This window comes from Salmo salar, chromosome ssa01 (genome assembly GCF_905237065.1).
Source record: "Salmo salar chromosome ssa01, Ssal_v3.1, whole genome shotgun sequence".
In the NCBI taxonomy this organism is placed as follows: Eukaryota; Metazoa; Chordata; class Actinopteri; order Salmoniformes; family Salmonidae; genus Salmo; species Salmo salar.
The window spans coordinates 106,626,521-106,653,970 of record NC_059442.1 but is presented as its reverse complement, the minus strand read 5'-3'; the positions used below and the strand labels follow the sequence as shown (position 1 = coordinate 106,653,970).

Genomic DNA, 27,450 nt, shown 5'->3' with positions numbered 1-27,450 from the left:
TGCTATTTGGGATGTACTCTCAGTTTCCTGCAGCTCTAAGGTTTAGGGAATAGGGTGTCACTCAGGACGTACCCTCAGTCTCCTGCAGCTTTGGGATGCAGTCTGAGTGAGTGTTTGGTGCAAACTGACACTTGGCACCAACTTGATTCAAACCTGCTTGGGTTTTCAGTTAATGAGCGAGCAGCACGTCAAGGCAGAGGACACACTTAGAACCCTGCAGACATGTCTTAAACGCACTACGCAACAATCACAACAGCTCAAAGGCAACTGAACTGAAGGCTATTTCTGGTTAAAGGCCATTGTTATCAACTCAGCAATGTGCAAGGGTTACTTTAGTTAAGAGTAGGCCTCCTGGGGCGGTAGCTTGCCTAGTGGTTAGACCGTTGGGCCAGTAACCGAAAGGTTGCTAGATCAAATCCCCAAGCTGACAAGGTAAAAATCTGTCGTTCTGCCCCTGAACAAGGCAGTTAACCCACTGTTCCTAGGCCGTCATTGTAAATAATAATTTGTTCTTAACAATCTCTACACAGAATGTTCTCAGCTAAGGGAAGCCTGGTGAAGACAGTGGTGAATGCTGTTTTAGAAAATAGATTATTCATGCATTTCCTCATTCTGTGTACTCAGACTAGGCTGTAAATACACCATACATAGCCAGCAGGCCTGGGAAACTCCAGTCCTCAGGGGCCTGATTGGTGTCACAGTTTTTCCCCAGTCCCAGCTAACACACTGACTCCAATCATCAACTAATCATGATCAGTTTAGAATGCAATTAGTTTAAATCAGGTGTGTTTGCTAGGATGGAGGGAAAGTGTGACACCAATCAGGCCCCTGAGGACTGGTGTTACACCCCCTGAGGACTGGAGTTACCCCCCCCCCTGAGAACTGGAGTCACACCCCCCCCCCCGAGGACTGGAGTTACCCACCCCTGAGGACTGGAGTTACCCACCCCTGAGGACTGGAGTTACCCACCCCTGAGGACTGGAGTTACCCCCCCGAGGACTGGAGTTACCCCCCCGAGGACTGGAGTTACCCCCCCTGAGGACTGGAGTAACCCCCCCCTGAGGACTGGAGTTACCCACCCCTGCAGGCCAAACCCAGCAACATGCAAGTACAAACACCAGGATCAAGACAGCCCAACACTGACATCTAGTGTTCTCATAAGGTTACTGCATTTGTCTACCAGTCAATAACAGGGGACAGATAACCTATTCTATACCAAACAATTGAGCCACTGTCTGCACTGCAATACTTGATAAAATAGTGCCTGGTCCAGGGCCTGTATTTAAAAAGCCTCAAGTCTGAGTGCTGATCTAGGATCAGGTCCCACCCCTGGCTGTCCTTAGTCTTATTCATTATGCTCTAAAAGAAAACAGATCCTAGATCACCTCTTTGTGGATACAGGCTCTGATCCTGATCCTCTTCCTAGGGCATCTTCCATCTAACACCTCATCCAAGTCAAGAGAATGTGACGACGGAATACGTTACATTGTTGAGATGCAGATCAGTAATAATGATGTCTACGATGTCTGGCAGGACAGCGATGGTGATATAAAATCAGCCATGGGGGATGTAGATAGTTTTTAGAATGAGTCTCAAAATGGCACCCTATGGGCCCTGGTGAAAAGTAGTGCACTATATAGGGAACAGGGTGCCATTTGGGATGCATCCGTGGTGTGTGTGGAAGACTGGTTGTGCTGCTATCAGGAGGGTTTATGGAACGCTAGGCTATCTGGGCTGAGAGGGAGATAAGAGTGGTAGCTATAGTCTGCCCTCTGTCATGTAGAAAATCTCAGCGTGAAAAAGATCACAATCGATGATTATGATTGACTGTTTTTTCCATTCTTATAACACATGCCGTAAATCTCCTCCCAGCCTGAACATTATTACAGGTCAGCTGCTCCCACATCTGCTTATCAGTGTTTCTTAGGTGGATAACGTCAGTGCCTGGTTGAAACTGACACTGTAAACAGGAATAAATAAGTAATGATGACTTTTTCTATATATTCTAGATTGTTTTGTGCTTCTGTCCGGGCTGGCTAGATAGTAGAGAAGGTACTGTGGAGGGTTAGCTATCTTGACTGTAGGGTCACTGTGCTATACTCACTGGGGACAAAGAGGTGGAGGACTGGGCTGCCCTCACTGGGGATGAAGAGGTGGAGGACTGGGCTGCCCTCACTGGGGATGAAGAGGTGGAGGACTGGGCTGCCCTCACTGGGGATGAAGAGGTGGAGGACTGGGCTGCCCTCACTGGGGATGAAGAGGTGGAGGACTGGGCTGCCCTCACTGGGGATGAAGAGGTGGAGGACTGGGCTGCCCTCACTGGGGATGAAGAGGTGGAGGACTGGGCTGCCCTCACTGGGGATGAAGAGGAGGAGGACTGGGCTGCCCTCACTGGGGATGAAGAGGTGGAGGACTGGGCTGCCCTCACTGGGGATGAAGAGGAGGAGGACTGGGCTGCCCTCACTGGGGATGAAGAGGTGGAGGACTGGGCTGCCCTCACTGGGGATGAAGAGGAGGAGGACTGGGCTGCACTCCCTGGGGATGAAGAGGTGGAGGACTGGGCTGCCCTCACTGGGGATGAAGAGGAGGAGGACTGGGCTGCACTCCCTGGGGATGAAGAGGTGGAGGACTGGGCTGCCCTCACTGGGGATGAAGAGGAGGAGGACTGGGCTGCACTCCCTGGGGATGAAGAGGAGGAAAGGGAGTGAAGAAGAGAGGGAGAGGGCTAAGGTTGATGAGGAGAGAAGAGGGGAAAGTGGTCTGGAAGGAAGAAGAATGGAAAGAGGGGATACACTGTGGAGTAAGGACACACTGTCATCACACATGTTTTAATTGACAGCTGCAGGCATCAGAGATCAGTGTGTGCCAACAATCACAGCTCCCATCTCCTCTTGGGGCTCTTTTACATCAGCAGTCGTCACAAAGTTCCAAACAGAAACACAGCCTAAAACCCCAAAGAGAAAGCAATGCAGAAGCACAGTGGCGAGGAAAAACTCTACAGAAAGTTATTAAAAACATTTGAGATTGTTATGGGGATATAGGCTACAGCTGAAAACAATGTGATAACACAAGTAATAAATAAAATAACAGAGCATGGTCAGATCACAGGGAGCTCCACTCTCACCAATGAGGACGGCCATACAGTACACAACTGTTTCTCTCCCCAGGCATCTTTTCCACAGACACAAGCATCCATAATAAACCCCAGGAAGAGTAGCTGCTGCTTTCGCAGAAACTAATGGGGATCCATAATAAACCCCAGGAAGAGTAGCTGCTGCTTTCGCAGAAACTAATGGGGATCCATAATAAACCCCAGGAAGAGTAGCTGCTGCTTTCGCAGAAACTAATGGGGATCCATAATAAACCCCAGGAAGAGTAGCTGCTGCCTTGACAGGAACTACTGGGGATCCATAATAAACCCCAGGAAGAGTAGCTGCTGCCTTGGCAGGAACTAATGGGGATCCATAATAAACCCCAGGAAGAGTAGCTGCTGCCTTGGCAGGAACTACTGGGGATCCATAATAAACCCCAGGAAGAGTAGCTGCAGCCTTCTACATAATTTTACATATTAGCGGAATATTTTTTAATACCACACAAATGACAGAAATTACAGGCTAAGAATGGACAGAGAGATAAGCCTATGAGTTCATCATATTTTTTTCAATGCCAAATCAGTCTGTCTTGTTTGCAACGAAACTGTCACTATTAATAAATTATTAAATCTGAGACGTCATTAAGAATTTTGATCACGGTACTTTCAAAAGTTAGGCCTACCTTTCCACCCCAGGCAGAGAAGGCCAACCTTCCCCCCCCCCCCAGACAGAGAAGGCCAACCTTCCCACCCCAGACAGAGAAGGCCAACCTTCCCACCCCAGACAGAGAAGGCCAACCTTCCCACCCCAGACAGAGAAGGCCAACCTTTCCCCCCAGACAGAGAAGGCCTACCTTTCCCCCCCAGACAGAGAAGGCCAACCTTTCCCCCCAGACAGAGAAGGCCTACCTTTCCCCCCCAGACAGAGAAGGCCAACCTTTCCCCCCAGACAGAGAAGGCCAACCTTTCCCCCAGACAGAGAAGGCCTACCTTTCCCCCCAGACAGAGAAGGCCAATCTTTCCCCCCAGACAGAGAAGGCCAACCTTTCCACCGCAGACAGAGAAGGCCAACCTTTCCCCCCAGACAGAGAAGGCCAACCTTTCACCCCAGACAGAGAAGTCCTACCTTTCACCCCCAGACAGAGAAGGCCAACCTTTCCCCCCCAGACAGAGAAGGCCTACCTTTCCCCCCAGACAGAGAAGGCCTACCTTTCCCCCCAGACAGAGAAGGCCAACCTTTCCCCCCAGACAGAGAAGGCCAACCTTTCCCCCCAGACAGAGAAGGCCTACCTTTCCCCCCAGACAGAGAAGGCCAACCTTTCCCCCAGACAGAGAAGGCCTACCTTTCCCCCCAGACAGAGAAGGCCAACCTTTCCCCCCAGACAGAGAAGGCCTACCTTCCCCCCCAGACAGAGAAGGCCTACCTTTCCCCCCCAGACAGAGAAGGCCAACCTTTCACCCCAGACAGAGAAGGCCAACCTTTCACCCCAGACAGGGGTTTAAGCGTCGTTCTATTCTATATAAAGTTAGCAGCTTTAATCAATTGATAGTGACATAATTACATGACTTCCAAGGCAAAGTCAGCCTCTGAATGTCAAAGAAACAAAACAATGATATCCCCTTGTGCATCAGAGTCACATCTTTCCTGGCTATTTTACAGCTTGTTTCTCTAGCATAAAGCATCACTTTATATACTGAACAAAAATATCAAACGCAACAATTTCAAAGATTTTACTGAGTTATAGTTCATATAAGGAAATCAGTCAATTGAAATACATTCATTAGACCCTAATCTATGGATTTAACATGACTGGGCAGGGATGCAGTCATGGGTGGGCCTAGGAGGGCAAAGGCCCACCCACTAGGCAGCTAGACCCACCCACCCACTGGGGAGCCAGGCCCAGCCAATCAGAAAAAAAAAATCCCCACAAAAGGGCTTTATTACAGAGAAATAATTGTTAGCAGGTTTCAGCATCACAATGTAAGTTACTAAAATCTGGGTTATTGTGAGGTCAATAACTCTTGATAAATACATCATGGGCAAGAAACATCTTGTTTTTAATAAAGTCAATTATAGTAGTAGCAAGCTATCAAAGTTGACCTCTGGTCCTCCTCATCTTCACGCTCTCCTTCTCATCTTCACACTCTCCTTCTCAAACTGAACAGAACGTAGGCTATGGGCTGGTAGTTGACCTCTGGTCCTCCTCATCTTCACGCTCTCCTTCTCATCTTCACACTCTCCTTCTCAAACTGAACAGAACGTAGGCTATGGGCTGGTAGTTGACCTCTGGTCCTCCTCATCTTCACATCTTCACACTCTCCTTCTCAAACTGAACAGAACATAGGCTATAGGGTAGTAGTTGCACATTTTTTTGGACACTGCCTAATCAAAGATTATTTGCGGAAAAAACCTTTCCCTCTCCTCCTGAACTGCCACCGTAGCCCTACACAGCCACTGGTTAGGCAGCACACGGAAAAACCCTAATCAGCAAGAGCAAAACAGGCCGGGGCTCAGGGTTGGAATATCCTTTGCAGTGTGTAATTCAGCCTCGTTTTATTTACACCATCCCAGCAGCTATCTTGGAAATATAACTTTGCTCTGTGCTTCACTGAGCATGCACTTCATAGCCTAGTATAGGCTATGGATCATTTGATTGAGACCACACTAAATAGCCTATAGGTGCAATTGATAAAGCACGCCTGCAGAGAATCAGTGATGAGGGGCGGCATCAGGCACACATCCATATCCTAATAAGCAACTCATTCTAAAACACTGAGAAATATTGACATTTCATTAATTACATGACCCTCCCCATTTCCCTCCATTCTGTACATTTCAATCTGTCCCTTAATCCACGGTTGATACAGTCCCAAAATGTTTTGCATGTCAGCAGTCAAGCTTTCTAAATATTGGACATTCAAGAAGCAAAGTGTCACCGGCCACGTCAGGGAGAGTTCTTGCAGTTTTTGCATCTCCTAACCTGCTGCGTTAATTCTCCAAACCTGCTGCGTTAATTCTCCTAACCTGCTGCGTTAATTCTCCAAACCTGCTACGTTAATTCTCCTAACCTGCTGCGTTAATTCTCCTAACCTGCTGCGTTAATTCTCCAAACCTGCTACGTTAATTCTCCTAACCTGCTGCGTTAATTCTCCTAACCTGCTGCGTTAATTCTCCTAACCTGCTGCGTTAAACTCGCTCCAAACCTGCTGCGTTAATTCTCCTAACCTGCTACGTTAATTCTCCTAACCTGCTACGTTAATTCTCCAAACCTGCTGCGTTAATTCTCCTAACCTGCTGCGTTAATTCTCCAAACCTGCTGCGTTAATTCTCCTAACCTGCTACGTTAATTCTCCTAACCTGCTGCGTTAATTCTCCTAACCTGCTGCGTTAATTCTCCTAACCTGCTGCGTTAATTCTCCAAACCTGCTGCGTTAATTCTCCTAACCTGCTACGTTAATTCTCCTAACCTGCTGCGTTAATTCTCCAAACCTGCTGCGTTAATTCTCCTAACCTGCTACGTTAATTCTCCAAACCTGCTGCGTTAAATTCTCCTAACCTGCTACGTTAATTCTCCTAACCTGCTGCGTTAATTCTCCTAACCTGCTGCGTTAATTCTCCTAACCTGCTGCGTTAATTCTCCTAACCTGCTACGTTAATTCTCCTAACCTGCTGCGTTAATTCTCCAAACCTGCTGCGTTAATTCTCCTAACCTGCTGCGTTAATTCTCCTAACCTGCTACGTTAATTCTCCTATCCTGCTGCGTTAATTCTCCTAACCTGCTGCGTTAATTCACCTAACCTGCTGCGTTAATTCTCCTAACCTGCTGCGTTAATTCTCCTAACCTGCTGCGTTAATTCTCCTAACCTGCTGCGTTAATTCTCCTAACCTGCTACGTTAATTCTCCTAACCTGCTGCGTTAATTCTCCTAACCTGCTAAATTAATTCTCCTAACCTGCTAAATTAATTCTCCTAACCTGCTGTGTAAAGTCACTTCTGCATGTAGAGGCACAGAAGAGTAAGGGTTGATAGGATGTAACCTACAACTCTGGTCCCTTTGTCCAACTGATGTAATGACCCTGTAATGAGCGTACTATAATATTCATCACTAGGATCGGCTGACAGAGACTGAGATGCTATCTGCGCATGCACCACACACACACAGTACTATACAGGGGGTCCTCTCAGTCTCAATACAATCAAAACAAAATGGGGAAATGGAAAGACACGGGAAGGATCCAAGTGAAGGCACACATCAAGATGTTTGAATGTATTCTTATTGCGACCTTAACCCAACACCTAGCGACCTCGTCAAGACATTTGAACCTCTTCGCGTAACGGTTAAGGTGTTGGCTTGACAGTCTCTGGACCCGTGTTCGAGATCTGGTCAGGATTACCCCCAGAATTCCCTACATTGGTGTCAGAAGTGGGATGGCCATCGGAGAGGCATGTACACGTGAGGGGCATGGTACAGAGAAGCGTGGGATCACGCTTTCCCGAAGGAAGGGGGCAATGTATAATGTAGCGACCTTAACCCAACACCAACCTAGTCAAGAGGTTCACCTCTTTGCGTAATGGTTGAGGTGTTGGCTTGACAGTCACTGTACACGGGTTTGAGTCCCGGTCGGCGCTACCCACCGAATTCGCTACATTATTAATAAAGGGCTATTCCAATGAATTAAACAATCTCCATTATACGTTTTGGTTGAAAAAGTTAAATTGTAGGAGCAGGAATAGTGAAACCAAAGATACTTCCCCTTTCATCTGTGGTGACCTCTTCCTAATACTCCCGGCCAATTCAATTCCATCATTAGTTTGGTTTAATCCAATCTCGTAATATTGACTTTGTGGAGTGTGGTGGATGGGCAACATCCTCTCTCTCTCACACACACAACTTTCAGCTGTCAAAGGGCAACTCAATTTTATAACACAAAAAAATGCAACATGTAGTTTAGGCTACTCACTAACCTCAATCAGCTCTCTTGAATCCGTTTTTAGGCAAAAAAAACCAACTATTTGCATTGTCTCTGGAATAACTTTCGATTATGTTAAAACATGCATGCAAACTGTGTGCAAATGCAGCTATATACACAACGCCAATGTTGTCTCAAACGTTTATTGATACATGCATGCATCAACTTACACTGTGATGATGCTGAAGAAACGATGTTCCCCCGATATGAAATCACAACATGAAGACTGAAGATGGACTTTTGCAAGTTCTGGCTAGACAGCCAACACTAGCTAATAACAGCAACTTGTTTTCTAGATATCTGTAACTACAAATTCAGCAAGCTATGGACTGCTTGTTAAGCGGAACAGATTTCCAGGCTGTAAAGATTTCGACGTGTTCCATATAAACAAAAATGAGCTAAACCTTCACAAATGAACATCCAAGACCGCTTAGCCAGCTCGCTAGAGGAAACGCTAGCTGTATGGTTTGGGGGGAATGGAGATTTGAGCGCCGTGTCCAGGCAACCAAAAGCGTCACCCTCAACTTTTCAGCTGAGCAGAGCTGCTTAGCTTGTAAGCAACAACGCTAGCTATCCGGTTCCGTGTACCAAGAGAAAGTAATCTACACATGGGTATTTTGGCCATTTCCCCACAATTTGGATTGTTTGTTACAACAATTTTGGAAATGTTTTACAATAATACATTTATATTCAGCTAAACTGGCCACGTGAAATCTAGACGTGTGTTCTCGCGACACGCGGGAAGGAACTCTGGTCTTCTTCTTCTTCTTCTTCTTCTTCTTCTATGAGGTTTAATGGCGGTTGGATCCAATTTGTTGCATTACCGCCACCTACTAGACTGGAGTACAACTGCCTTATACTTTGCTTGAAAAGAAAATGCAGTAAATAAATAGCCTATCATCTAACACTACACTCACTAATTTTAAAATTATATGAAATAAATGAACACCACCCTTCTTCACTAATTACATGTGTTTATTCCTACCTCATGCCACCATCCTGAAAGGATGGGACATCACCACTTAACACACCCTGTAACTCTTCCGATGTCTCGCACACCCAAATACCTCTCTGCAGCTGCCACCACAACCTCAATTTTCTGCGACTTCAGTTCCATCCCTGCAGTACAGTTGATAACCATTGCTATAAATGCTAAAAATCCAATCTTACGGAAACTTATATCACTTTTTGTCCTATCCCTCTGTAGTGGTACATCTCTACTACTCTCCCCACTCTTCCCCCTTAACCCATCTTCCTCTACTTTCTTCACTGCCTCAGCATATGACAACTTCTGCAATACTAACCCTGGAAACCTCAACCTGCCTCTCTTGTATGGGACATTTCTGATCCCCAGCTCCATGGGCACCCCTATAATTAGCACATTCCACTACTTTCCCCAATGCTACACATTCCTTTGTCTCATGCCCTTCTGCACATTTCTCACACCTTGGACCCTCCCTCCTACACACTGCTACCACATGCCCATTAGCTTGACACCTGTAACAACGTAACGTATTCGGCACATACGCTCGTACAGGATAACTTATGTATCCTAACTTCACTTTGTCAGGCAAAGACTCATCTTCAAAACTCAAAAGAACAGACAATGACTCGTCTGTTTCTCCACTCTCGTCACCCTTTCTGCGTCGCATCAAACGACGAGCATCACATACACCGAGAATCTTTCCCCTTAGCTGGTCAACTTTTATATTTACTGCTTCCCCAGTTATCACTCCTTTCATTGGTGCCCTTTTCTTGAGAACGAAACAATTAACTTTTCTTGCTCCCATTCGTTTTATTCCGAGCGCATTCTCCCTCTGACCAACAGAAACATAAACAATTATCACTAGACCACTTCTGGTTACCCTCACCGATTCCACATTACCCAACTATTTTTTTCACCCACCATGAAACCACAAATGGATCAGCCAAAGGGCAAGAGTCCACTTTTTTCATAAACTTCACGTCTACTGTCACAGACTCATCTTCATCCTGATCCTCGGCGCATACCTCGGTCTCCAATAACTTCACCACACCTACCACCTCCGATACTTCACTCTCATTCACTTCCATTTCTCCTCCTGTCTTCAACTCCCTCTGCTTACACTTTCTACCATTCTTCTTTAACAAACCATCTACCTTTTTTCCACAATTTTTATCCAACTCAAGCTCACCCTCTTCTTCCCTCTCTCTTAGACCTCCTCTCCCTCTCTTTTTCCCTCCACTCCTCCTCCGTTTTCCAAGTATTCGTCTCCTTATGATAATACTGCACTACTCCTGACAACCATCTTGTTCTTGCTTTCTCTAGGGACTCCATTTCCGCCGAGGTGTCCGCCCTCCTCCCGGAACCCTGTTACCGTTTTTATTTTCGTCCTGAACTCTGGCCAGTGTTGCCAACTGTTTCTCAAGGACAGTAGCTGCTGTTCTTCTTCGTCTTCTGCTTCTTCTTCGGAGTTTAAGGTCGGTTGGCGTTCAATATGTTGCATTACCGCCCCCAACTGGCCTATTATAGGAATTCATTCTACTTTGTATCTTCTCCTGCACCATGCCAGCGGCCTGGGAGGACAGGACACCACCACCCATCAAACCCTTTTACACTTCTGAAGTCAAATAACACTAGCTATTGGTTCTTCTTCTTCTTATTCAGGGTTTTATGGCAGACTACCCCTATTGAAATATTGTCACCATCTACTGAACAGGGTCTTTTTTTAAAGTATTCCATTGCGGGAAGGGGAGGGACCTGACATCATACAAAATAAAAATAAAATATTTCTAAAACATAACACTCTATCAGTCACAGTTCAAATCCCATCCCTAAACAGGCTCAGGTGCCTGTGAGGACAGAGCATTCATCAACAGGCTTCATTGTAATGCCTGTGCTGTAAAATCCCAGAGTCCCAAAAAACACTCAGCCACACTCACAATGATGCCTATTTTCTCAGATGTTCTCTGATAACACCCTTGATAGGCGCCCTGCTTCAAAGATCCACACATGATGCATTCCAATCCGATATCTTCTTGAGGCGCAGAGAATGCTCCTTCTATTCCATAGATATACAACAACAAAAAATAAGCCCACTTCTCTTTACTCTCATCAACGCCACCTCATCTGACGCATCCACAATTTCTTATAGATACTTCAATCGGATCTCCCAGGTAACAACATCGATCCAAAACTCTTACCCTTACAAAACCCTAACCCTTACTCAGAACTAGGTTTGGATGTATACACTGAACAAATATAAACACAACATGCAACAAATTCAACGATTTTACTGAGTCACAGTTCATATAAGGAAATCAGTCAATTGAAATAAATTCATTAGGCTCTAATCTATGGATTTCACATAACCAGGAATACAGATATTCATCTGTTGGTCACAGATACCTTTAAAAAAAAGGTAGGGGCGTGGATCAGAAAACCAGTCAGTATCTGGTGTGACTATCATTTACCTCAACCTGCCTTGCTCTCACCGGACACCTCTGGTCTCCAGCACCATGGGTACTCCTACAGATTACAAACACAGCTTTTTCCACCAATACTACACATTGCTTCGTCTCATGCTCTCCTGCACACTTCTCACATCTAGGAATCTTTCTCCTACACACTGCTGCAACATGATCATAAGCTTGGCACCTAAAACACTGTAATAGGTTTGGGACAAAAGCTCTCATGGGATAACTGACACATTCTAACCTGACTTTGTCAGGTAAAGACTCTGCATCAAACTTAGCAGGACAGACAGTGTCTTCTCTGTTTCACCACGCTCTCCACCGGGTCTGGGTCGCACCAACTTTAGTTGATCCTCCTAAACACTTAACGCCACTCTAGGTATCACTCCTTTCAATGGTGCCCTGCTCCAGAGAGAAAAGCAATTCATAGTTATTGACCCTAGTCGTGTGGTGTGAGGCGCCCGCTCCATCTGGGCAGTAGAAACTCTAAAAATCTGCACAAGTCCACTTTGAATCCCTTTCACCAACCCAACAGTCCCCAACCTCTTCTCCACCCAAAACTCTCACTCCCAATGGGACAGAATCATTTTTATCATCATTGGGACAAGGCTCGGCCTCGGCCGTCCTCACCTCACCTGCCGCCGCAGGTAATTCATCCATGCTCCCTACACTGGCCCTCTTTAAGCTTTCTATACTATACGCACCACTCCTTTCAGTGTCGTGATCTCTCCTCTTCCTATGTCCTTCCACTACAGACCACTCAGATCCTTGACCCTCATCCTCCCGATCTATATAATCAGAACTGTCAGCCATATTGATCTCATTCCAGCACATCTGTTGCTTCTCTAACTTCTCTCCATCAATTTGTCTGCGTGAGGCTCAAACTCGGCGGTCTTTACCGCACCTGCCACTGCAGTTAATTCATCCTCACTATCGCCACCATCACTTTCCTTCTGCAACTCTTCCAGTAGTTCTGTGTAATTCCCCATTCCAATTTCACTCAAAACATATTCTACTTTTCTCCTTTTTTTCTGTCCTCCACCTTCATCAGGTCTTCCAGAAGGTTTGTGCATTTCCCCACTCCATATTTACTCAAATCAAATTTACTCATAATATCTTCCACTTTTCTCCTTTTTTCCTGTCCGCCATCTTATCGACAATGTTCCCTCCACAACACTCATGCACCTTTCTCTCTCTTATTATCACCTCAACCCCTTCTCTCCCTCCTCCTCTTCTCTCCCTCCTCCTCTTCTCTCCCTCCTCCTCTTCCCTCCCTCCTCCTCTTCCCTCCCTCTTCCTCTTCCCTCCCTCCTCCTCTTCCCTCCCTCCTCCTCTTCCCTCCCTCCTCCTCTTCCCTCCCTCCTCCACTTCCCTCCCTCCTCCTCTTCTCTCCCTCCTCCTCTTCCCTCCCTCCCTCCTCCTCTTCTCTCCCTCCTCCTCTTCTCTCCCTCCTCCTCTTCCCTCCCTCCTCCTCTTCCCTCCCTCCTCCTCTTCTCTCCCTCCTCCTCATCTCTCCCTCCTCCTCATCTCTCCCTCCTCCTCATCTCTCCCTCCTCTTCCCTCCCTCCTCCTCTTCCCTCCCTCCTCCTCTTCTCTCCCTCCTCCTCTTCCCTCCCTCCTCCGCTTCTCTCCCTCCTCCTCTTCCCTCCCTCCCCATAGCTGTTGGTTGCTCCATTAGTCGCTAAATAACGTCATGACGTAGTAGTTTTTTAAAGATTTGTTTTAGGCTTATGCTGCCCCTGTCTCTCATGCAATGATACATTCTCAAAAGTAAAAACTAAATAGCAGTAGTGTGTATTCATGGATACCAAGGGAAGTCAGGCTTCCCCAAGAAATTGACCAAGAAATAATAATATATTTTTTTAATCTATTTTTCATCTCTCTGTGTTTGATCATTTTCCTTCAATTTTCAAGAGGCTGAATGTATCCCCGGAGGAAAAGCACCTGAGCGAACGAAATAGCGCCCCTCTGTCTGTATGTGTAGGCCATCCATCTGTCTCGTCAAAAAGAGTAGCCTTAAAAAATATATATATATATTTAGCCAATCAGCGTTGAGGTAAACTGAGTGAGCTTAACTGTGAATGGACCTGGCGCACCAAAAAAAAGTGTCAAGGGAAGCCCGTTTAGATTTGGCTTGACACCAATCACAAGCTAAACTCATTTACAGAAAAAACTTGAATAGTTGCATCTCATTGTGTCATTGTCCTCCGGTTGGCTAGCCAGCTAGCTAAAATAACAGAGATTCTGATCTAACCATAAATGCATACATTGTGCCCCTGAGTAGGCTAATGTTAACTAGCTGGCCTGGCGCATAATTTCCCAGGAAAGGAAGTTAGGCTAGCGAGCAAACATTTTAGCCAGGTAGACAACACAAACTAAAAGCATGTACTGTATGACAGAGTCATGAAAGAGAGGAGGATGTTGAAATATTGAAGTTGAAATGGTGCTGGAATAGTGGAGGCAGATCCTGTTGCAGTAACTCTCCGTGGTTCTAAATCCATAGCTGTTTAGTAGTCCAAAAATGTTGGAAACATTAACTTGCTTGACCATGCTGTAGGTCATGTAACTATTTGTTTGTGGACTTCACCATACAGATGTTGCTCTCTGGTTTTGTGATGAAACAAAGGTGTGGTTGAATGTATTCTGCCACTATGTCTTCTTATTGTCTCGGCCTTAGGCCTATGTATCACGGTGGCAAGGGATATGAACTAACAGGTTATAGAGTAAACAACGCAATTATCACAACACAATTATCTTAATTATCACAACACAATTATCTTAATTATCACAACACATGTAATATGGGTTTTTCTCCTGGCTTGGCTTCCTCAGTGATTTTATCCATTCACCACTACTGCGAAATGGAATGTTTGAAGGAGAACAAAATTGAACTAATTAAAAGCACAGAAAAAAACAGATTAAAGTATATAATTTCAAAAATATATATTTAGTTTTGCTTTTATTATTTATCCCTTGGAGAGATGTGGTGTCATTTAACAACAAAGGAACCGATTTAATCAATGAACTTTACTCGCTGCTGCAGAGGGGAGACAGCGGTGGGAGAAAGGGCGCTAGTGACACGCAGCAGCCGGCGGAGGCGCACAGCTGAACTCCGAGCGGGCACACACACAAACAGAGAAGTCGCTAAATCATCAAAAAAGTTGCTGGGGCAGCCTTAAAAAGTAGCTAAATTTGTCGCTATACTCTTTTACCAATAAAAGTCGCCGAGGGGTATGAAAACTCTCTAAATCTAGCAACAAAGTCGCTAAATTGGCATCACTTGCTCCAACACCTGTGGCTAGCAGCGGAGCTCCATAAAACTATACATAAAAATGATAGCTTTACAACAGAAGTTAAAGTATCCTTATTTCAACTGAATAAATCAATCAAATACAAATACACAAGAGACAGTTTGGGACTTTTTGTAATTTGTAAATAAAAGGGGAATTTAAATGTTAGTACTGAATCATGGGTAAAGTAGTTATTTATTCTGTCAACCTCATTGACTTTAAAAAGGTCAACGTACACAGCTGAAGCATACTGTACTGTGAACGATTTGTATAACTAACCCAGCGTACTGTACTGTCTTTGGTACTATCACAGATAGAACAATGAGACTTAGTTATACAAATATTTGGTACTACTGTCTTTGGCTGAAGGATTTCCGACTCCATTTCCCGAGAGCCACCAGCTTTGCTGCGCATGCGTATAAACGATTTACTGGCCACCTCGTGACCACTCTGATTTCAAGAAATAGGGGTGACCTTTTGTTGCAAGAACAGTGCGAGAATAGTCCAAGTTATCATACAAACATGGTAAGTAACAAACAAAAAGTTGTATTAACTTTGTTTACGGAACTTTAGCTTTACTAAACTGATTAACGCACTCACCTGCTATAACGTTAGTAGTACGCTGACAGCGAGGAGGCATTTCGTTCGCTTGTTTCTGCAAGTAGCTAACCTAACTTATACAGTAGCTAGTTAGCTACCGGTAACCAACTTTTGTATCAATTTAAATATTTTTGTGAAACGATTTTGCTTGTGATTCTTGTGTTATGATGTTTAAAGACAAGTTGGAGGAAATACACTAATTCCTTGTTGGCAAAGTGCCAGTCAATTTGACAGGTTCTGGTATGTCGTTTCGACAGCTGTGTAGTATGCACATTTCTCTACATTTCTTTGAAAAAGGTCAAATTGGCAGAATGTGTTAATGTGGCCAAATGTTATCTAAGTTGTCTAACTATTATTGCATGCGACTTTCTCCCCAGCAAAATGCAATTGCTTGTTTTTGGACTCTACGTTTGTGTGAAAGGGAAAAAGTTGAATGAATGGTGACAGTTTTCTACAGTAGCTATAAATATCTCGTCTCAGATGACTCGAAGAGTGTGTTCTATTTTTAAATTCACCGTGGCTTACCTCGTGAGTTAATAAATCCCCACTCCGACATTGTCCGGTCACGGATCACATATGCAATACCATTGTTGTAGACGAGCTACAATTCTAGTACAGTTCTCTAGTGTTGTCACTGACTGTCACTTTACGAGTGAACTCATAGCCAATTCCTCAAAGGTATCCAACTCACCTCATTCCCATTTCATGTACACCTCATTTTTACCTGACTGTTTGACTGATATTACATTACATTGATATTACTGTAAAACTTCCCAAAATGTGTTCCCTAGCTGGATTATTTCCTCAAACCCTCCCAAGTAATGCACGGCTTGGGGCAAGTTTACCTCCAATATTTTAAAGTGTGCCCCTGAAATTGTAGTGACAAAACATTTGTCAGTGCTTGGTTGTTCATTTGGCAACAAATGGAAGAAAATGAACTGAAACGAGGACTTATTACCTGAACTTGTCCAAAAATAAATACACATTTGTGTTCATTGTGAAACATTTTACTACAGTGTTTAGGCTAATTCACTCTGGATAAGTGTCTAAATAGCCTAAGTGTAATGTGCCCTAATGAATAGGACCCAGATCTGTGTTTCTGTATGTTGTGTTGCAGTCTGCTGAACCTGTTCGTGTTCTGGTGACCGGCGCTGCTGGGCAGATTGCCTACTCCTTGTTGTTTGGCATCGCCAAGGGAGATGTGTTCGGCAAAGATCAGGTAAAGGGAAGGAACGAAGCTTTGGCTTGACTTGCATTATGTAACATCCCAGCTGATCCTGTTAGGGCTTGTCTAGTGTCTGAAATTACACCCTATTCCCTATAGTCCACTACTTACCCTATTTGCCTTGGTCAAAATGAGTGCACAATATAGGGAATAGGGTGCCATGTCAGATACTCCCTGTGTCACTTAAATAAGATTTAAAAAATCATGACTGATGGGCAACATGCAGCATCACACAATACCCCTTCAGTCACACAACCTGCGACAGCTTCACTCAAGGCTTTAGTGTCCTTGAATTGCCTGAAATAGAAGCACTAGCATACAGCCTACCGGTAGCACAGGTCTAACACTGTCCCTTCAAGTAGTCATAACAAGAAGTGTTAATGTAGTAATCATATGAACCATAAACATCTGTTCAGGTAGCAATCTACCAGCCTGTAAGTCAACAGAAAGATCAATAGATCCTACTCATTTATCTACTCCTGTCATTTCATGGTCTCTCCTCTCAGCCAATCACCCTGATCTTGCTGGACATCACCCCCATGTTGCCAGTCCTGGATGGAGTGGTCATGGAGCTGCAGGACTGTGCCCTCCCACTCCTCAGAGGTAAACCATGGGGCAGACAACACTCACTGGATTGACATGGCTTTGCTTTAGTTGAGGCACCAGTAGTATCTCCATCTCCATTGTGACTGGTATTTTTCTGTTGTCAATGATGGTGTCCTTGCTTTGTTCTCACCTCGGCTGTGAGGCCCCAGTATTAACGCTCAGTGCTGCAAAGACAATGTTCTCTCTGTGTATGGTGTGTTGCAAAGACAATTTTCAATGTGGGGTATGGGTGTCTACAGTGTGGTTACCCTGTGTCCCAAACAGATCTGGGTTCAAGCACTATTTAAATTCTGTCAACTATCTCTAAGGTTTTTGCCAGATCGGTGGGATTTTCAGAATTGCCAGAATCTCGCAGTAGCCCTTTAAAGCAGTTAACTGGCAACAGTCTATGTCCCACAGACAACAGAAGCAGAACAAAGGGATCAATACAGGGTTCGCTGAAACTAACCTTAAAAGCAGAAACGGTGTGAGTGACTGAGCTGATGAGAATGTAAGGTGTTGTGACAAAATGGGAATTGAAACAGAACCACACTGAGACGATGTACAGGGGAATGTGATGGGAATTGAAACAGAACCACACTGAGACGATGTACAGGGGAATGTGATGGGAATTGAAACAGAACCACACTGAGACGATGTACAGGGGAATGTGATGGGAATTGAAACAGAACCACACTGAGACGATGTACAGGGGAATGTGATGGGAATTGAAACAGAACCACACTGAGACGATGTACAGGGGAATGTGATGGGAATTGAAACAGAACCACACTGAGACGATGTACAGGGGAATGTGATGGGAATTGAAACAGAACCACACTGAGACGATGTACAGGGGAATGTGATGGGAATTGAAACAGGGGGAACCAGACTGAGACGATGTACAGGGGAATGTGATGGGAAAACAAATACAAGCCTTTGTTTCTCCATAGAGGCCACTTTCATTGTCGAGCGATCAGGTCCGAAACATTGTGCTTGAAGGATTTAGCCTAATAAAGCACTCCTTAACAACTTCCTGCTGTCCTGGATCATAATTCTTCCCCTTTCTCTTTCTATTTTTGCCTAAAATGACATACCCACATTTAATTAGACAACTGTAGTAAAACCTTTAACAATTAAAAGTAGTCTTTATTATCCAGATTTTCCTTCTGTTTATTGGTGGTACATGTGCTGCCCATTGAACCAACCAACCCTGGTCTGTTGTATATTTGATTAGTCTAGAGGTCATTCCCACAGACGAGGAAAGAAACCTACATATCTTATAGGACACGTCCAGATAGTCCCTCCCTTTTCACGCTACTTTCTGACTATTTGATACAGAATGAACAAGCCCTTGTTTATTCCATCTGTTTTCAGAGGTCATCCCCACGGACAAGGAGGACGTTGCCTTTAAGGACCTGGACGCTGCCATCCTGGTGGGCTCCATGCCCAGGAGAGAGGGTATGGAGAGGAAGGACCTGCTCAAGGCTAACGTGGCCATCTTCAAGAGCCAGGGGGCTGCGCTGGAGAAGTACGCCAAGAGAACTGTCAAGGTGAGATGATGGGCAGAGCCCAACAGACAGGGTTTGTCCTCTGTGTGTGGTGACTGTCAATGTGTCTCAAAATGTCTATACAGACTTAGCTGTCAGTATTAACAGGTACCCTGTGTTTGTGGTATAGTGTAAGCCATGTGTCTTTAGACATAGAGACAACTCGTGATGCTGCACCCCAGAGCTGTTGAAATTCAGTTCACCACGTGTTGGGCTCTTAATTCCTATGGAAGGATTGGCCTGGAATGCCATTGGTGTGCATTGTTTGTTTTGTGAGCGTGTGTTTTGATTTTTTTTAAATCTAGCTGCCTGCATGTCTTAACACTATCCCACCTATCCGGTCTTGTAAGCTTAACGTTGTATCCAGCCTGGCTGGGTTCAATCCCAGGAGTTGGTCCACTTCGGTCTGTAAGCTTAACGTTGTATCCAGCCTGGCTGGGTTCAATCCCAGGAGTTGGTCCACTTCGGTCTGTAAGCTTAACGTTGTATCCAGCCTGGCTGGGTTCCATCCCAGGAGTTGGTCCACTTCGGTCTGTAAGCTTAACGTTGTATCCAGCCTGGCTGGGTTCCATCCCAGGAGTTGGTCCACTTCGGTCTGTAAGCTTAACGTTGTATCCAGCCTGGCTGGGTTCCATCCCAGGAGTTGGTCCACTTCGGTCTGTAAGCTTAACGTTGTATCCAGCCTGGCTGGGTTCCATCCCAGGAGTTGGTCCACTTCGGTCTGTAAGCTTAACGTTGTATCCAGCCTGGCTGGGTTCAATCCCAGGAGTTGGTCCACTTCGGTCTGTAAGCTTAACGTTGTATCCAGCCTGGCTGGGTTCAATCCCAGGAGTTGGTCCACTTCGGTCTGTAAGCTTAACGTTGTATCCAGCCTGGCTGGGTTCCATCCCAGGAGTCGAGGGAGACATTCTGATTCTCTACTGCTCCCCAAGTGTGCACTTGGACATTCACCTTCATGGATTTACAAAATAAATGGACTGGTGTGAGGAATATGGTGGAAACTACGGAATTATAATGAGTCATTTTAATAGTAGAGAATAGGAACTCCACCAAGGACTGGAATGTCCTGACTAGTGCCAGTGGAACTGTGGGTGTGTTGTGAGGAGGCCTTTTGGCCTCACACTGATCTAGCAACAGGTGTTGGACTGTCAGACTGACGAGTGTGACTGCTTGTGTGTGCTGGCACATGTCCTGTACCCTTGTCATTTCTTCCCCAAGTGACCTTGTTACAGAAACTTAACTTGTCTTCAGGCAGTGTGCAAGTCTGAAGCTGCCATGAGAGAACGTCTTCAGCCTTGCACGCTGCCTGACTACCTAGCATGGCGTCTTCAGCCTTGCACGCTGCCTGACTATCTAGCATGGCGTCTTCAGCCTTGCACGCTGCCTGACTATCTAGCATGGCGTCTTCAGCCTTGCACGCTGCCTGACTACCTAGCATGGCGTCTTCAGCCTTGCACGCTGCCTGACTACCTAGCATGGCGTCTTCAGCCTTGCACGCTGCCTGACTACCTAGCATGGCGTCTTCAGCCTTGCACGCTGCCTGACTATCTAGCATGGCGTCTTCAGCCTTGCACGCTGCCTGACTACCTAGCATGGCGTCTTCAGCCTTGCACGCTGCCTGACTACCTAGCATGGCGTCTTCAGCCTTGCACGCTGCCTGACTACCTAGCATGGCGTCTTCAGCCTTGCACGTCAGGCAGCGAGGCTTTGGAATTTTCCCTCTACTCACAGGTGGCTCAAGTTTCAAGTAACTTAAATATTTTTACTACATGGTGACCATAGATACTGCAATACATGGCTATATTGCATTGATAATGGACACAACATTTAAGTTGGACTAAAAGTGCAAACTATGACTGCGTACATTTTGTTACATTCATAACAATATGTCCAATGTATGTCTCATCACTCTGCTGTGAAGTTAAAATATGTACAGTTAATCTCAATCCACTTATGGCAGTCTTCTACATCTACAGTCATGTTTGTCAGACCGTGAGACACTCTGGAAATCAGTCTTCTCACAAACGGCTGTAGTGTCCAAACTGTTGAGAAACTCTGAGACTCGCAGGAACATGATGGTGGTCTCAGTTTTGTTCTACAAGCCTGACGGGACTCGTCTGTACCGGCTCCTGTTTGTAGTGTCTGAACCGTTTGGGCTACAAACTGTGACCCCACTGTGGAACGGAGATTCTCCCCAACACCATGGGGTTCTCAGTCTTGCTCTGCGTGTGTGTGTGTGTGTGTGTGTGTGTGTGTGTGTGTACGACTGTCCTGAGTGTTTTATAACGTTGCCTCTCCATTGTCTCGGTCAGGTCCTGGTGGTAGGTAACCCAGCCAACACCAACTGTCTGATCGCAGCCAAGTCTGCCCCGTCCGTCCCCAAAGAGAACTTCTCCTGCCTTACCCGTCTGGACCACAACCGGGCCCGCTCTCAGGTACCTGTGTGAAGTGGTTTTGTTCCCTTCAACCCCCTGAATGAATATTGTTACTCCAATCCCTCATGATGACTGAGTCTGTACTTCAACTGTAGTGTTTAAGTTTCATTGGGGACAAATAAAGTGGGTGTGGATTATCTTAATAGATGGTAATATCATCCTTACACAGCTCTTGCATCCCTCCCCCAGGTTGCGATGCGCTGCGGCGTGCCAGCCACCCAAGTGAAGAACGTGATCATCTGGGGAAACCATTCGTCCACCCAGTACCCAGACGTCCACCACTGCAAGGTCATTTATCAATGTTATAATGAAGTATTATTATACCTCTGCAAGGCATTAGTGAATACTGTGTTGTAATATTTAACAATATGTCATTATTATTTTACTACGCCAAGGTCAACATGGCGGGCAGCGACCTGGCCTGCTTCGACGCTGTTAAGGACGATGACTGGCTCAAAGGGGCCTTCATTTCTGTGAGTTTACTCCACTGTAAAACACATTTTCATCTGGCTATGTGATTTAACTTTAACCCCCCTCATTAGAGATGCTCAAAGGGAAAGTAACCTCTGACCTTCTCCATGTGTTTTGATAAGGGGAGAGGAATCCTGGAAAGATGAATTGAGACAGCTGAAGAAGACTAGTGGAGTAGGGATGAGACATTTTCTAAGGCATCTCTCTTCCTCCCTCTCCTCTTCCCCTCTCAGACAGTGCAGCAGAGAGGAGCTGCGGTTATCGCAGCCAGGAAGCTGTCCAGTGCCATGTCTGCAGCCAAGGCTATCTGTGACCACATGAGGGACATCTGGTCAGGCACTCCTGAGGTCAGCTAAGAGGGGTCCTATGGGACAATTCTGTGGCTTTAAGATACAGATTTAGGATTAAGTTACCCTACCCAAATCTACATCGTAACCATTAAGGCTATGTTTTATTAACTCCTAATCTATAGGGCACTCTACTATTTAAAGTATGGATGCATCCCAATTCTCCACCCTTCTCCCAGAGTGTGCACTCCCACAATTCCAGACAGTCATTGATTAAAAAGTAATGGATTGGTGTAATATTTGGCTATAAGCCATTGTTACATTTGTGAGATGTGTGCAGTTGCACACTTTAGGAAGAGGGTGGAGAATTGTGGTGTAGACGGTCTTTGGGTTAATGGTTCCTGAATGCAGCGTGGTGGTGCAGCAGCCTGTCTTTGGGTTAATGGTTCCTGAATGCAGCGTGGTGGTGCAGCAGCCTGTCTTTGGGTTAATGGTTCCTGAATGCAGCGTGGTGGTGCAGCAGCCTGTCTTTGGGTTAATGGTTCCTGAATGCAGCGTGGTGGTGCAGCAGCCTGTCTTTGGGTTAATGGTTCCTCAACGCAGCGTGGTGGTGCAGCAGCCTGTCTTTGGGTTAATGGTTCCTGAATGCAGCGTGGTGGTGCAGCAGCCTGTCTTTGGGTTAATGGTTCCTGAATGCAGCGTGGTGGTGCAGCAGCCTGTCTTTGGGTTAATGGTTCCTGAATGCAGCGTGGTGGTGCAGCAGCCTGTCTTTGGGTTAATGGTTCCTGAACGCAGCGTGGTGGTGCAGCAGCCTGTCTTTGGGTTAATGGTTCCTGAATGCAGCGTGGTGGTGCAGCAGCCTGTCTTTGGGTTAATGGTTCCTGAACGCAGCGTGGTGGTGCAGCAGCCTGTCTTTGGGTTAATGGTTCCTGAATGCAGCGTGGTGGTGCAGCAGCCTGTCTTTGGGTTAACCTCTTGGGGCTATGTGGGACGCTAGCGTGCCACCCGTGGTGCACCCTATCAACAGCAGGTGCATTTCAAGAGCGGCAAATTTGAAACCAAATAAATGTCAAAATTCAAATTTTTCAAACATACAACTATCTTACACCCTTTGAAAGATAAACATCTCCTTAATCTAACCACGTTGTCCGATTTCAAAAAGGTTTTACGGCGAAAGCATAAAGTTAGATTATGTTAGGAGAGTACATTGACAATAGCTGTGTAATGTTTTGTCAATTCAAAGACAGGGTCACCAAAACCATAAAACCAGCTAAAATGATGCACTAACCTTTTACAATCTCCATCAGATGACACTCCTAGGACATTATGTTAGACAATGCATGCATTTTTAGTTCTATCAAGTTCATATTTATATCCAAAAACAGCGTTTTACTATGGCGTTGATGTTCAGGAAATCGTTTCCCTCCAATAACCGGCAGTCAAGTCAGCACCACAAATTAAATAATTAAAATTAGAAAACATTGGTAAAATATTATATTGTCATTTAAAGAATTATAGATTTACATCTCTTGAACGCAATCAACTTGCCAGATTTAAAAATAACCTTACTGGGAAATCACACTTTGCAATAATCTGAGCACTGCGCCCAGAAAAATATGCTTTGCTATACAGACAAACGGCCATGTTGGAGAGATCGAAAATACTATGTAAATAATCCATTACCTTTGATTCTCTTCATCAGATGTCACTTCCCGGGATCCCAGGTCCATAACGAATGTAGTTTTGTTCAAAAAAGCTCATCATTTATATCCAAAAAGATCCGTGTTGTTAGCACATGATCTAAGCCAGCCGGACTTTCGTCATGAACGAGGGGAAAAATATATTTACGTTCGTTCAAACATGTCAAACGTTGTATAGCATAAATCATTAGGGCCTTTTTTAACCAGAACATGAATAATATTCAAGGTGGACGAATGCATTCTCTTTTAAAACGTTTTGGAACGAGGGTACCCAACATGACCTCGCGCGCCAGAGTCTAATCGGCCATCACCGTTCCAAGGCTCTTGTTCGGTCAGATCTCATAGTAGAAGATTCAAAACACTTTGTAAAGGCTGGTGACATCTAGTGGAAGCAATAGGAAGTGCCAAAACATTAATCAGCCCCTGTGTGTTTCAATGGCATAGGCTTAAAGGTAATTCAACACATCAGGTATCCACTTCCTGTCAGAAAATGTCTCAGGGTTTTGCCTGCCAAATGAGTTCTGTTATACTCACAGACACCATTCAAACAGTTTTTTAGAAACTTTAGGGTGTTTTCTATCCATATATAAGTATATGCATATTCTAGTTACTGGGTAGGATTAGTAACCAGATTAAATCGGGTATGTTTTTTTATCCAGCCGTGAAAATACTGCCCCCTAGACCCAATGGTTCCTGAATGCAGCGTGGTGGTGCAGCAGCCTGTCTTTGTGTTAATGGTTCCTGAATGCAGCCCTGAACTCTGTCCTCTTGTTTGCAGGGGGAGTTTGTCTCCATGGGTGTCTACTCCAGCAGTAACTCCTACAGCGTTGCAGAAGACCTCATCTACTCATTCCCTGTTCACATCAAGGTGAGACGGATCCCTGACTCTGCTCTCTACACTCCTCCATACTAAGGCTGTGTTTACACAGGCAGCACAATTCTGATCTTTTGCCCAATTATTATCTGATTGGTCAGAAGATCATCATTGTGCTGCAAGGTCAGCTGTCATCACCACTTAACCAGAGAGCTCTGCTTCTATTGACTATAAACTGGTGCTCTAGTCTACGACCGACTACCTATTGCAGTGGGAAGTTGATCACTTTGGCCTATTATTCAATATACAGTATTCTCCTGTCTTTGTTATCCTCAGGACAAGCAGTGGAAGATTGTGGACGGGTTGGCCATCAACGACTTCTCCCGAGGCAAGATGGACGCCACGGCAGCCGAGCTGGTGGAGGAGAGGGACACCGCCGTCACCTTCCTCAGCGCTTGACTACGCTCCCAGCCACGGCAACCAACCCGGCAACAGCACTTGGACACAGAACCCACACCTCCAGACTCGCGTCTGTGATGTTGCATTCATGTGCTACTCGGGAACTTAGGAAACTCTGGAATATCCAACTTGGAAGTTCAATATGAACGGTTTAACTTTATGTTTTACAGCAGTTTTTTTTAGACCTGAGTTTCTGGTTATTCTGATAGCACATGAACATGGCATGATACACTCACTGCTGAAACTGTGTCCAAAACATTGTTACACACTTCTGAACAGGTTATCCCTGTTTGGATGGTTACCATGCTTACCATGGAATGGAGAATTGTTATGGATAGTTGATGCACTAGTAGTTACTATGATGATCATTGTTTAACGGTTAATTGTTGCTCAGTCAGAACAATAAAATCAGCAAACAATGTATAGTCCTTATTGTGTTTCTAGATTTAACTTAATATTTTTGTGAAACAACTCTTGGTTCAATGATTATTTAACTTCATACATTTTTTTATTTTTATTTGTTTTACTATTTGGCATTTTCCCATGAAGGTATTTGACTATCTGAATGTGATCACCAGATGTAATCCTATTATAATAGTAGCAGGTGGTTATGGCATAGTCCTGCCACTAGGGGGGGCAGCACATTCTAATCTGTAAAACCCAGGACAGTAAAATGTATCAGATGCTTAATTATGTTTTAAACCTCTGGATAATATCTCCCTGGATTCACACTTCTGACAAAACAATAAAACATTTATCCTTAACTGATTGAGTCATTTTCACAATTTCTGCACAAATCAACATTTTATTATTCCTATGACTAGTGTAGCTAGCCACAGTATAATGACGTGCTAGCTTGCAAGCTCTCCTTTCAACAGGGCAGCATCTATTATAAAGTATTTAATAAAACTAAGATTAGCCGGAGGGAGTGTGATTCATAAATGTTAAATTATATATAGTTTACACCCAGAATGTCCTACATCAGATTTTCCCTGACGTATGGTCCTTCCATTTAGTTGTAAGGACTTATGTACTGCAATTCAACCAGAACATTATTTAAAATCACACTTGCATGACCATGTTAGTAAGCATTCTGTAACCGATATTTTTACTTATGTTCCATGTTAAGTCTGGTTTCTAACCCAAATACCTGTAGGTCTAACTCCAGGCTGGAGTAGTGTCATTCCCCATCCCTAGCAAACACAGCTGATTCAACTTTATTTGCGTTTTAAACTGAAGATCATTTAGTTCATTATTGGAGTCAGGTGTTTTAGCTGGTGGGAAAAGTGTGACACGAATCAGGCTTCGAGGACTGGAGTTGCCCCCCCACCCTGGTCTAGTTATTAACCCACCCCTGGTCTAGTTATTAACCCACCCCTGGTCTAGTTATTAACCCACCCCTGGTCTAGTTATTACCCCACCCCTGGTCTAGTTATTAACCTACCCCTGGTCTAGTTATTAACCTACCCCTGGTCTAGTTATTAACCTACCCCTGGTCTAGTTATTAACCCACCCCTGGTCTAGTTATTAACCTACCCCTGGTCTAGTTATTAACCTACCCCTGGTCTAGTTATTACCCCACCCCTGGTCTAGTTATTAACCTACCCCTGGTCTAGTTATTAACCTACCCCTGGTCTAGTTATTACCCCACCCCTGGTCTAGTTATTAACCCACCACTGGTCTAGTTATTAACCCACCCCTGGTCTAGTTATTAACCCACCCCTGGTCTAGTTATTACCCCACCCCTGGTCTAGTTATTAACCCACCCCTGGTGTAGTTATTACCCTACCCCTGGTCTAGTTATTAACCTACCCCTGGTCTAGTTATTACCCCACCCCTGGTCTAGTTATTAACCCACCACTGGTCTAGTTATTAACCCACCCCTGGTCTAGTTATTACCCCACCCCTGGTCTAGTTATTAACCCACCCCTGGTGTAGTTATTACCCTACCCCTGGTCTAGTTATTAACCCACGCCTGGTCTAGTTATTAACCCACCCCTGGTCTAGTTATTAACCCACCCCTGGTCTAGTTATTACCCTACCCCTGGTCTAGTTATTACCCCACCCCTGGTCTAGTTATTAACCCCACCCCTGGTCTAGTTATTAACCCACCCCTGGTCTAGTTATTACCCCACCCCTGGTCTAGTTATTAACCCACCACTGGTCTAGTTATTAACCCACCACTGGTCTAGTTATTAACCCACCCCTGGTCTAGTTATTAACCCACCACTGGTCTAGTTATTACCCCACCCCTGGTCTAGTTATTAACCCCACCCCTGGTCTAGTTATTAACCTACCCCTGGTCTAGTTATTACCCCACCCCTGGTCTAGTTATTAACCCACACCTGGTCTAGTTATTAACCCACCCCTGGTCTAGTTATTAACCCACCCCTGGTCTAGTTATTAACCCATTAGTAATGTATGAAGGTTGATCATTGACGTGGCATCAATGTCGTGGCTCTGGTGTTTGGGGTTAAGGAACGTCGTGAAAAACTGCATTTTCATTGGCCACAGCATTC

At 45.0% G+C, this 27,450-nt stretch overlaps 2 protein-coding genes across 2 annotated transcripts; one reads left to right on the top strand and one right to left on the bottom strand.

The window, feature by feature from the left end:
- Nucleotides 1–1,268: 1,268 nt before the first annotated feature.
- Nucleotides 1,269–12,175, bottom strand: LOC123728066 (uncharacterized). The gene is made up of 3 exons (XM_045698618.1): nucleotides 12,146–12,175; nucleotides 8,233–8,315; nucleotides 1,269–2,679 (listed from the first exon to the last, which is right to left on the bottom strand). Exons 1-3 carry the CDS (start codon nucleotides 12,173–12,175, stop codon nucleotides 2,070–2,072), a joined length of 723 nt encoding a protein of 240 aa, XP_045554574.1. The 3' UTR covers nucleotides 1,269–2,069.
- Nucleotides 12,176–15,179: 3,004 nt separating this feature from the next.
- LOC106593044 (malate dehydrogenase, cytoplasmic) lies at nucleotides 15,180–25,695 on the top strand. Its single transcript, XM_045687283.1, has 10 exons — nucleotides 15,180–15,330; nucleotides 16,523–16,624; nucleotides 17,137–17,233; nucleotides 18,593–18,768; nucleotides 21,078–21,200; nucleotides 21,390–21,488; nucleotides 21,596–21,673; nucleotides 21,905–22,018; nucleotides 24,437–24,526; nucleotides 24,809–25,695. The coding sequence occupies exons 1-10, from the start codon at nucleotides 15,328–15,330 to the stop codon at nucleotides 24,929–24,931; spliced, it is 1,005 nt and encodes a 334-aa protein (XP_045543239.1). The 5' UTR covers nucleotides 15,180–15,327; the 3' UTR covers nucleotides 24,932–25,695.
- The last annotated feature ends 1,755 nt before the right edge of the window (nucleotides 25,696–27,450 follow it).